Source organism: Xyrauchen texanus, chromosome 42 (genome assembly GCF_025860055.1).
Source record: "Xyrauchen texanus isolate HMW12.3.18 chromosome 42, RBS_HiC_50CHRs, whole genome shotgun sequence".
NCBI classification, from domain to species: Eukaryota; Metazoa; Chordata; class Actinopteri; order Cypriniformes; family Catostomidae; genus Xyrauchen; species Xyrauchen texanus.
The window spans coordinates 22,650,003-22,662,326 of record NC_068317.1 but is presented as its reverse complement, the minus strand read 5'-3'; the positions used below and the strand labels follow the sequence as shown (position 1 = coordinate 22,662,326).

The window sequence follows — 12,324 nt, the reverse complement described above, 5'->3', positions numbered from 1 at the left end:
AGGGCACGCTGATAAAGTCTCCATTGTTATTTGGCTGATCAAAGCTTCTATTTAATGTCTATGTATTAAATGCCAGAGCAAGTTTTGAACCGTTCTTACATGCAATGTGTAAATACATATGAATTACAGTCGAGATTAGATCTGGTAGCGATCTCGTGGGATGCATAAAACTAACACTGCTAAAAGCAAGACAACTTTCAGAATCTATTTCCATAAATCTATATTTATTTTTCAAATCAGATTAATCACATCATACCTTAATAAGCATCGGTATCATAAAGAAGCACTGATTTACAGTAACCCATACAAACATGGCCTTTAATCAAAGCACACAGAGGAAGGGCAGAAGGCGTCTCTTTTTGCAGCAGTGCCATCGTCCCACTAATTTCGACCCAGGCGGTGCCAGTACCATATCTGGGTCCGGTTCAACCCAGATCTTATTTTAGCAAGAGCAGTCTTGCGTGGTCTGTGATGAAGGCAGCTTGCAGTGAACAAACAGGAACTAGCAGACACTGCAATTACTTTTGCTTTACACACAGATATTTGAGGATCATCTGATGGAAGGGTGTACCACTGAACCCCAACAAAGACCTTTTGGACTGTAACATCAGGTCATAGCAACACCATTACTTAATCATTCAATCAACATAATCAAGACCTAAATAGATTGTTTCATTTGCATGGCCTCAGAATAATGTTCTGTATACAGTTGCAAATGGCAAAACTGAAAGTTATCATGCAATACAAATTTGGACAATATGAATAATGTTTCACCTCTGTTGAATCAAGGGGTAAACGGCACCTTCTGAATGTAAAAACTCAAAACGTAGAATTGCTAAACATGGATAATGTTCATTTTATCTAGTGAGTCACCTATGGTTGTGAGCGTCTGCTCGGTTGAATCCTAAGCAGTAGATGCGTTACAGAGGTTCTCCTGAACATCAGGCTTCATCTGAGGAACATGGCCTTTCAGAGAACTTATGGCATTCCTGAACAGGTTTCTCATAAGACAAATGCACTAATACAAGTTTACAAAGGTGCATTGGCTGGTGTCATTCTCCACCAAGCTTTATAAGTATTTTTTGGTACACAAATGCTGATACAGATAGGTGAATGACCTACTGTGGAGTCAGTCAACCATAACAAACATGAATATACTGACATGGGGTCAGTCATGTAGGATGCAAGTTTTTTTACAGCTTCACGTGGATTTAAGTACATATGTTTCTTTCCGTGAAATATGTTCTCATATACTCTGAGTGTGCTCAAATTTATAGAGTGCCTAAATTTGAAGGATTTACAAAAACAAACAAAAATAACAGACAAAACAATAATCCTACAAATACATCTGAAATCCTCAGAAATAACTACACTGGTCAATCGGTTAAATACCAAACAGATGTTCAGTGATAGTTAAGGGTACTGGTAGAAGCTTTTAGAAGGGCTGAAAGTGCTTGAAGATAGTTAATGTGAGTGATTTTCTTTCCGTTTCGTGCAATATTTTAACTTAAGGGCAGATCCATCAGAAGCTGACACAGAAAAGTCCACTGTTGTGATGTGTTCATACATGGTCTTCAGCAGAAATTGTGTCAGAACCCTGTTTTTCCTCTGAGGTTATGCAATAATTAAGGTTCTACATCATTAGTGTTGACGTTCTATCAGGGAACTCTCTGTAAACCTACTGTTTATTTCTATTTTGCTCCTGTAATGAGAGAAAGAGAGGGAGAAAAATTAAATTAGATGATTAAATACACAAAAAATGAACATTAGGCCATTAAGAATGTCTTTGTCTTTAACATAGCCAAACCAAACAGTTTTTGAAACATGCATGTCTGTAAAATCACTTGTGCTTTCCATACGAGTTACTCAGGAAATTAATTTAGTCTCGGTTAACATTGTGCATTGCCCTTAGCTAACATTACATTAGTAGATTTGGGGATTAAAAAAAACAAAAACTTGAAGATTAATACTTGCCAAACCATGTTTATACAGACTGCATGAATTGCAATTTTGCACTGAAATCACTTGATTTACCAGATCTTGCTGTCTGACAAGCTCTTTCGAGATTTCAATTACATTTTCTGAAGAAACTATTTAAGTGACTTTATGATCATTATTTTTTACAAATGCTCTCTAATCTGTTCTTCTTGTGATGCATCCACATTAAGGTGAAAAAGGCAACTGGCAACAAATACCCCGTGCTGCAGACTGTAGAGCGATGACATTATGGATTAAATACTCTGTTGTGGATTTTAGTGACAGTGGATGTTTTAATGCGCATGTGTATTCACATTTAACTGTTTGTATCATTACTGTCTCATACTTAACTGTCATTAATATATGTGTGTGTATATATCTCACACACACACAGATATGGCCTTTATATCAGTCACAACATTAAAACCACATGCCTAATATTGTGTAGGTCCCCCTCGTGCTGCCAATACAGCATCAACCCGTATCTCAGAATAGTATTCTGAGATGCTTTTCTTCTCACTACAATTGACACAGAGCGGTTATCTAAGTTGCCGTAGACTTTATAAGTTCAAACCAGTTTGAAAATTCTCTGTTGACCTCTTTCATCAACAAGGCGTTTCCATACACAGAACTGCTGCTCACTGGATGTTTTTGGCACCATTCGGAGTAAATTTTAGAGACTGTTGTGTGTGAAAATCCCAGGAGATCAGCAGTTACAGAAATACTCAAACCAGCCCATCTGGCACCAACATTAGCAATAAAAAAAATAAATGACTTCAACTTAAGTAAATGTTAAGCACTTTATAGTGAGTAGTGTGAATATCTTGCTTAATTTATATAGTTTTATGTTGGTGAAGAGTACAAACTATGTCAAGTAATTAACGAAATCCATGGTTATGAAAAAGCTAAGCTGTACTAAACTAATATGTCATTGTAATACTTTAACACAAAATAATATACTACTCAGTGTAACGTATAAAACCCAAAGCATTCACCATGTCACCAAAATTCACTACGCAGAGGATTAAATCCACCACATCATTGCACTAGTCTGCAGCAAGGATCCTCTCACTGGCAAAAGCAACAGCGCACAGGAAGATGGCATGTGGATTCCAACAGTTCCGGTATCCTATAGGATCGGTAACTATATGACCGACTCGCAGACAACCGTTATCTCTATCAGATATTTTTGCATCGCCTCCAGCATGTTTACCTTCCCCTGTGGCATGACCGGAAGCATGTTGTGTCATCAGCAGCGTGGGAGTCCCAGGTTCAGATCCCGTGTTGAAACTAGGAAGTAATCACGATCACGTGACGATCACCATTAGGAGGTTGCTTTTTTACAAGTACATTTTATAAGATATACATTCCTCTTCACTGTATTACACCCTGTACAACTGAAAACAATTCCGTTCACAACTCGCTTTTGGTGCCCCTCTGTGGACATTTCATCCAGAAAATGGAGCTTACACTTACACCCATACGCCCAATAACACTTACCATTTGGGCCACAGGGGGCAGTGTTACACATTTTGGTAAGCACAGATCGATTTGAGCTTAAGAAAAGTCAACCTACTGTTTACAATTTCACTGCGAGTTCATTCTGGGCAACAGTGCAATACAATTAATCTCTTTGCACATGAGGGACAAGGCCAGCTCTGTATGTTGTGGGTCAGAGCCAGTTACGGTGTTAAGAATGTTTCTAACCAAGCAAGGTTTCAGGTCCAACAACTGCTTGCAATTGTCATGTATGTAACAGTGAAAGTGAGTATTTGAACTGCTGAGATAGCTAGTGGTTTTCAAACACTGTGACTGATTAGATATCTCTGACATGTAGAATTAAAATGAACCCTTATCAGGAATACCAAGTTTTTTTTTTCCACTTAAAAAGTTTCACACCAAAAAAATTAATAGTACTTTTGACAAATAAGTAAAAACAAAGCCATACCACGAAGGATAAATTGATAAAGACTGACAAATACGCCTGTGAATGAAGTATATCTACAATGGCACTGATAACTGAAAACTTGCCTTTGCATGATGCAGCATCCATGCAATAAGTGTCAGCATAATGTACTGGTCACTACAACTGGACCAATATTTTAGTGGCCAGTGAATTTAATTATCACCGTTATTTTAATCATATAATTCCATTAAGCCGAGAAACAACTCGCATGTTTTAGTGCACAAACTTGTTGCATTTAAAGCTCCCATAAAAAGCTCTTATTTTTAAAGAAAATACCTATATGCCTACCTTTGTTTTGTTTGTGAACAGGAATTTGAGGAATGCTAGGTACATCAGGAGCCATATTTGCTTTAGCTAGACCCAATACGTCTGCCCTAGACACTAAGCAAAATTAAAACATATGCCACTACAAGGCTATAATAAACTTAATTAAACTTAAATAGTGCTACTGATTAAATTATTGAGTTTATAGAGCAGACTACATTGTTTCAGGGAAACAAAATGAACAGTTAGTGTGTGGAGCGGATGTCAAAATATCAGTGATGCAGTTTCACACATAGATTATCACTCATTAGTTCATCTGCCATTGGTCTTGAATGAATTTGACATTTCTGATTAAATAAAAAAAGAAACAAACATGTGTCACACACATTTCTAGATTTAAAGTACCAGGCTTATTAAAAAATCAAATTTAAAAACATAATATCTTGTATGTACTGTATACAAGTCAAAAACATTTCATCTCTATACATAGTCTACACAATCTGCTTTACACTTCACAGCAGTGCACCTTAGGTTCAGATGTATTCATTAGAAACAAGCATAAAACAACATTCAACAAGCAAGCAAGAAGATTTCACAAATTAAACCACAAGACTTACAAGTCTTTTCAATCTAAATAGTTTATTTCATTATGGCCTTGGCAAACTACACATGATTGGCAAGATAACAAAATAAATGGAAAAAGGTTCTGAGAATAACTTAATTTTGAGGTTTGCTCAAAAGCTAAACAGTCAAGAGTAAATAGAAAGCTCAAATTTGTTCAACAAGTTGCAATGAATAAGGTCAAAGCCATTTTGATTGCAAGGTTTAAGAAAAATAAAGGGAAAAAAAAAAGAGCCTGGGAACATCCATCCCATTGTGGCTTAAGTAAGGAGCATATACAGTATATTGTGCAAGCAATAATTACCCAAAAAGCAGTTGGATACAAGTATATTTTAGGCCACCTCCACACTATTCGATTAATTAGAATTGTATTGACTTTTCTATGTTAACACCTCATCCACACTGGAGCGGCTTATTCCTCCACAGAAAATTAAGCATTTAGAAAACGCCCTTCATTACCGCATACTTTGGAAAACAATGAAGCTAGGAAACTGAAAACAGAGATCTGAAATGAAAATGGATCAGTGTGGATGTGGTGTGCATCCACACTAATGCGTTTTCATTTGACAACTCAATCAGTACGTTTACATGGACACCAGAAAGTGGGTTATTGCGAGAAAGCAGCATATTCCGTGAAAGCAGTGTTCTTGTTTACATGCACTGTATAAGCGATGTACTATTTACTCCCGTATACATGTAGCTCGGTCAGTAAGCAGCTTTCTCCAGAGCAATGTAATTACCCTGTGACGCTTGTATAAATAACAAACATGGTATCGGAGGAAGACTTCACTATTTTATTCTCTGTTGCTTTGCTTTATTTCCATATATTCCCGAGTTGTTTGTGTTTGTTTCCTTACCTTTCTATCGCAACCTGCAGCGGAATTGCAGTTTCCTTTTACATAAAACTCTGGTATTCCCTCAATATAACAGTGAAAATACACAAACGTGAGGGACTATCAATATTTTACAGTGGTATTTCTAAATGGGTATAGTTTATAGTGTATGTCCTTTTCCCACTGTACTCCCAGAAATGTTTTGTTGACTTGCTGTTGGGCTCCATCCTATAACATTTTTATTCAGCATGTTCCACGCGCATGCGCACTCTGAAAGAACCTGAAAGCACAAAACATATGTGTTTATATGGCCACATAAGCAGCTTTCTCCGGGAGAAACCAAGATGTGTTAAATCACTTTCTCTTAAACAGCTTAAGGAAATCGGCGTTCACGTTTACATGACGTTTCAGATCGCCGCTTTCTGCAAAAACCCCGGTATAACCCGCTTTCTTAAGTACATGTAAACGTTGTCATTGATTTTGCTATGTTTATGTCTCTCATCTACACTGGAACAGCATTTTCCTCCACTGAAATAGATACTTTCGAAAACGCTCTCTGGTCCCTCATACTTTGGAAAATAATGATGTTAGAAAACTGAAAACAAAATTTTCAAACATAAAAGGATTAGTGAGGATGCTCTGTGGATGAGTTGCTGTGCTACATACAGTAGTCACGTCAGGACAAGTCAAGTCAGTGAGGTGAGTGTTAGTGTTAATATTTAGTGCCAATATATATTTTTAAAAAAATCACATGGTTTCATTTCATTCTAATCCGACAAACACAAAAGCAAAGCTGCAAATCATACCTACACCTGTTTCAAACAATTTTAAGTTCTATCAAGACAAGATACTTAATGGCTTTATTTAAATGCTAGCTTCACAGCTTTTCTTCTAAAGCTGACCTGATAAACTAAAATAATCGTGAATAGTGACCTAAAATGTTGCATGCGCAATCATAACTCACAGACAAAGATGAAAAGAAGCTGATGACGAGGTAACTGGCACAGACATCAATTATTTGTGTTGGGTGGGCAGGAAATGTTGCAAGTCCAATATATTAATGGGACATCTGCCGGCTGTTTGAGCAGAGGCAGTGACTGGCATCACTGATTGAGGCCAGTCTTTTGTCAATAGATGGCAGAGACTTCTTCCTTTTAAAATAAACTACTTGTTTCATATCTATCTGCTGAAAATTTTACAGATTGGTTCAATGAAATATAGGGGAAATGTGTTATGCACAAGTCATGTTATTTTTCTTTGCGTAATTACTCACAAATGGAAAACATATACACCAGCAAAACTTTTACTGAATTAACAGATCAGTTCAAAAACTGAATTCTTAATGGTCACTAATTTTCTTTCTTTTTTTGTCTGACAAACTGAGACCAAGTACACTTCTGGCTTGGAAGTAAGCTATTAAAAAACATATATTTGAAATGAATGGACATGCTGAATGCAACAATGTTTAAAAGATAGTATCAGTGTGATCTAAAGATGCAGTGCCTGCTTTCTGCTATTGTGAAGAGTGGCAGAAAGCTGCACTTACCCTTCGCATGGCTTCCTCTTCCTCCTGACGCTTTTCATAATGTGCAAAATCATCAAAGATTGAGGTGGTATGCTTGAAAGTCGCAATAATTTTAAGCACTTGCTTTGCTTTCTCTAGGGGCACTTCCTGAGTGTCCCTGGAGTTGGTGACAGGCTTGTTATCATTGTTTTCTAAACGAATGTGCCTCAGCTGGTTATTGGGCACATCCTTAACAAAGATCCATTTCACCTCAAATTTGCCCTTCCACTTATCCTGGGACCAGACACCAGCGTAGGCATTATAGTCCACAGTTGACTTCATTTCGGCCACGCCGCAGAAGTGTCCACTCCCATTGACGCTGAAGAGTAGGTATAGTGGACCTTTGGCACCAAGCGAACGGAAAGCACCATCCAGGCGCTTATTTCCATGCTCTGTGCTGCACCAAATAGAGTACTTAATGGAGCGGTGGATGTCGTCCTCAGAGTAGCTCTTGATGATAAAGACTCGTCCGTTTTTCAAGTTCCAATCGAAGTCTTTGGGGTTGTAATTGTTGAGAGCCTTGAGCTTCTCCAGCACAGGGTGTACCTCACCAGAAGAAGGCGATGAGCTCATGGGGACTCCCGTCCCAAGGCCAAAGTTCTCCACTCCACTGTTTTGGTTGAAGGTGGTTCCTCTGTTCCGAGGGGGCACCCAACGGTTTTGGGGTGGCAGGTTCTGCTGCTGGAGTGGGTGCAGTGGCTGGGGAGGACCAGGTTGTGAGGGATGGTGAGGGTGGGTTGGACCTGGGGGCAGCTGCTGAGGGGGCTGGGGTGATTGTAGCTGTAGCTGCTGGTGTTGAGGAGGCATTGGGTTCTGCAGCATGGGTTGGGGTTGAGGTAAGAGTTGCTGCTGCAACAAGGGCTGAGGGGGCAGCATTTGCTGAGCAAGAGGGGGTTTGGAGATGGAGTCTTTGTCATCCCAGGTTCCAATGTTCATGTTATGCTTTATTGGTGGAGGAGGGATTGTTGCACCGCTTCCCAAACCCATGTTGGGTTTCGTCTTCAATTTAGGCTGGGGTTTTGCAGGTATCCTTGCAATTGCTGCCCATGAGGTGGGTTTGGGTGCAGAGGAGCTGACAGGTGACATGCTGTTAGTAGCCATGCTACTCATCCCCCCTGTTCCTCCTAAAGGTGACCCCACCGTTTTCGTAACAGCCGACATTTCAGAACCAAGCTTTAGCCCGGCCATACCCTGATCAATACTACTGAGTCCTGGAACTTTACTAAGTTGAGTGTCACTGCCAAATCCCGCCTGTCCATCAGCTATGGCCCGACCCAATGAGCTGGGGGGATAGCCATAGCTGCTGCTGTAAGCAGAGCTCTGTGTAGACTGTCCCTGAGAACCACTGGTGCCCCAGGTGGAAAAGTCTGCATTTCCAGGGAAGAAGTTAAATCCATGTTGGCTGAGAAAAGGGGGTGTGTTGCCTAAAGCGCCAGGCTGGCTAAAGACTCCGTCTGGAATGAAGTGATGTTCACCATTGCTCATCTGTCCATAGGTGGTCAGGTAGGGCATTGGGGGGTCTCCTGCAGTGGACCAAGCAGCCTCTCCCAGGGAGTAAGGGAATCCAATAGAAGGAGCATAATAGCTGGGCATGTAGGGATCAGACATTGGTGGGTAGCTATTACTCTGTAGGTGGTAATTAAAGATAAGTCAGTAAAGTATGTAATGACTGAATACCTACTAAAGATGTTTTTGTAGACAAAAACAGATGAAAAAGTGTGAATAGTAAAATGTCATCTGTCAAATGTACACGAACAGACTCCGGGCCCTAAACAATTCTCATGCAAATATAAAAAGTGGTCAAGTAGTAAAAAGGATTACACTGAAACGGAAGGACAAAAATTACACTAATAATATATTTTGAGTAATGACGTAGTATGTCTGATGAGAGAAACTTACCTGATTTGTCTGGCTGCTCAGGTAATTGTCAAAGTCATCATCGTTTACAGCATCCTTCTGATGCATCGAACCGTTTTGCACTAAATAAAATTAGAAAAAAGATAAAGAGTTAAGAGATATATTTTACTCTCAGTGTTGTATGTGTTGCAGCTCAGTGGTTAAGTTTCAATCCACCATGATGTCAATTAAAAAGTAATGAGACAGCAGAAGTAAGCTACAGTTGAGAATGAATGTGTCTAAGCAACTATAAAAAGTAAAACACTTCTATGCAGATTAGATTATCCACCATGATTTAAGTTTCTACAAAATATTAAATATAAACAATAAAGCTGACCAAACATTTTCCAATTGCGCTGTTAATAACTCAACAGTAAATTAACATTAAGACTGGTCTACTGTATAAAATAATATGATTCCCAGAAATGACCTTTTAAAAAGCCACATGAGTGATGTCAAAAAAAAAAAAAAAGATCAACTGTTTAAATGAGATATGAAGTCCTTATTCTATCTTCAAAAATAAAAGGCTTTATCAGTCATTTATAAAAGGTGCTGTGAAGTACAGCATTGAGCATTCTCGGGTCAGTCAACTTTAAGGAAAATTAGTCTTTCCATTACATACCTTTGTTTCCTTGTCCTTTAGGTCTCTGATGTTGTGATCACAGTGAGTAAGCAGTGGCAAAGAGAAAAATAACAATATGAACTTGAGGTAACAAGCATCAGCAGTTTAATATAAATAGAACAGAATCTGTGAAAGACAAATGTCACTGCTGACTAGTATATAAGACTACTGTAATTATTATAAATATTATATAAATTATACATCCTGTACATGATTACTGGACTCGACGCATGACATCATCAGAGATGCATGACCAATGATTCGGCTCAGCAGGAACAGCCATAAGCTCCCGCTATCAAATATCCAAGACTCTATTAACTTGTGTTAAATCGACATTAATATGGGCCATATTGGCTGCGTCTCAATTCCTAATGAGCTGCCTACCTGGACAGCATTTTTGGAACGTTCGTTCGAAATTACATTTGTTCGTTTTTGAACGTTCGATTCGCTCCTATGATACCCAAAAACTGTCCAGGTAGGACGCTCACGAGGTTTCTAAACACAGCCACGGTCTCTCCATGCACCATCATATGAATGTGTTATTTACACGGACAAGGGTCCGCCTTGTGTACCTGATCGACAGTTGTCGCAGACATCCTCCAGGAGACCGAGCTGATCGCTATTGACTTTCCACGGTCTCTCCTGCCACCGCTGCAGGTTCACGTTATTTTTCCTGTCTCCGGGACTGGCCCTGTAATCACAGTGTATTTCACAGGCGTTGATCTCCTCGCCCGGTCTTAAACGGTCGGCAACAGTCCTCTCGGGCGGTAGAGACAGCGAATGTGAATCGGCTGGAGAGGTTGGCGGCGGAGTGATGTGTGTGTAAAGTAGTCGAAAACATTCACACACTGTGTAACGTCTGAGAGAATATTACTCCTGCTCTGCTCCACAATGGCGGATGGGCTCTGACTCTAACTTCCGTTTGAGCGCTGACCTTCCGCAACTGACGTAGAGAAGAGGCACGCGCCTGATTTATCAGTCGGTACATCTATTTTTCAAGTAATAATAACTATGCTGTTGAACATGCATGTTGTTTTTCAGCAAATCCTATAAACATTTTTAGTTGAGACATATTAGCAAGAATGATACATTTCTAAGGTATTATGACATTGTCTTTCTTTCTGATTGCACATTTCTGTTATTAATGTTTATTTAATGTTTTTATTAGGTCTTTCTATTTAACTAGTAGCCTAAAATCAGTGCGATTATTTTATATTATTATTATTATTATTACTAATACTAATTACTAATAATAATAATGCGTTAAAAATAACGCATTTAATCATGTCTCCGGACCTTAATAAAAATAAGATTCCTGAAAAATGCAAGCTTGAAGTACCACCTGTGTTCTCCAGGGGCAGTAAGCAAAACTTCGGCTGTATAGGCAATGCGCAGCTTATTCAGAGATAACAAAACAACCCTTCAGCACAGTAGAGAGCAGGAGGATGCATGTTCAAAACACAGCTTGATGGAACACAAATCCAAACCAAGGGATCTCAAGATGTGTTCTTAAAAGTATTAAACTACATTTAACACTGCAGACTAAAAATGTTATGTTTATGATGCCATGCAACCAAAAGCATCCATCTGGCACAGGTGTATGGGTCTTAGACAAGCCCTCATAATAAACCTCTGGCTGACTGACAAATTAATTAGCAAAATGGATTTCTGTGAAATGTATTCCAATGATTGGCTTATATTCAATAATATGCAAATAAACAATACATTGGATTCTAAAGGTGTTTTTTGTATCGTCTCATCAATACTTAACTCCTCTGCCACAATAATGTAATGTATTTTAATTATCTTAATATTATTTAGAATATGATAGATAGATAGATAGATAGATAGATAGATAGATAGATAGATAGATAGATAGATAGATAGATAGATAGATAGATAGATAGATAAGTGTTATTATTTCATTATATATTGAATTATTGTTATTTGAGGGGCCTTTTCAGCAAATATTTAATATGGGATTAATTTGATTAATTAATCAGGACACCATATAATTAATTTGAATAAAAATTGTAATCTATTGACATCCCTAGTTTTTATATAATTTTATTTGATTTACTTATTTCTTATTTATATATTTTAAACGACACATCTATATTTTTCAGAATACATTGGCCCGGTTTTCCACATTTCCCCTTTATTTCTTTAATGCAGTGCTCAATGTTCTTTGTTTTTGTAATGTGCAAATAATTATATAAATATCTTCCAGTACACATGGTTTACTATCCAAAGAATATTACAAAATAATTAATCAAATATTATCTAATTATGGTTCATGTTTATGTTTCATTACAAAAATATAATTATTTTTAATAAGTCATTAATGAACAAAAGTTTAATAATTTTGTTGTACCACCAACTACATATTTTGGTGTTCATTCAATATGACTGTATATGAAAAATATGAAACTTGATGCTTGATGAAAACTTTATACATTTATTTTTTAACACATTCAGCTGACCTATTATATTAGATTAATGCTCTGTTTCTCATACACATGTAATTTTGTGTATATTTTATATAGTCTAATTTCAGAACTTTTTGAAGATTTGCATTCAT

General features: G+C 37.9%; 1 protein-coding gene across 2 annotated transcripts; it reads right to left on the bottom strand.

The window, feature by feature from the left end:
- Nucleotides 1–213: 213 nt before the first annotated feature.
- On the bottom strand, nt 214–10,647 carry LOC127635328 (YTH domain-containing family protein 3-like). 2 transcript variants are annotated; one of them, XM_052115273.1, is made up of 5 exons: nt 10,316–10,647; nt 9,744–9,768; nt 9,125–9,204; nt 7,208–8,851; nt 214–1,702 (listed from the first exon to the last, which is right to left on the bottom strand). In XM_052115273.1, the coding sequence occupies exons 1-5, from the start codon at nt 10,337–10,339 to the stop codon at nt 1,679–1,681; spliced, it is 1,797 nt and encodes a 598-aa protein (XP_051971233.1). In that variant the 5' UTR covers nt 10,340–10,647; the 3' UTR covers nt 214–1,678. The 2 variants fall into 2 exon arrangements, with proteins under 2 accessions (XP_051971233.1, XP_051971231.1); XM_052115271.1 differs by lacking the exon at nt 214–1,702 and having other exon boundaries at nt 4,162–8,851.
- Nucleotides 10,648–12,324: the final 1,677 nt, after the last annotated feature.

Bases quoted from the DNA above. Each gene is read 5' to 3' on its own strand.
- LOC127635328 (XM_052115271.1), bottom strand. From the start codon at position 10,339: ATGTCTGCGACAACTGTCGATCAG. The intron at 9,769-10,315 runs GTACACAAGGCG...TCACAACATCAG, and splicing joins CTGCGACAACTGTCGATCAG to AGACCTAAAGGACAAGGAAA. The intron at 8,852-9,124 runs GTAAGTTTCTCT...TACCACCTACAG, and splicing joins TGAGCAGCCAGACAAATCAG to AGTAATAGCTACCCACCAAT.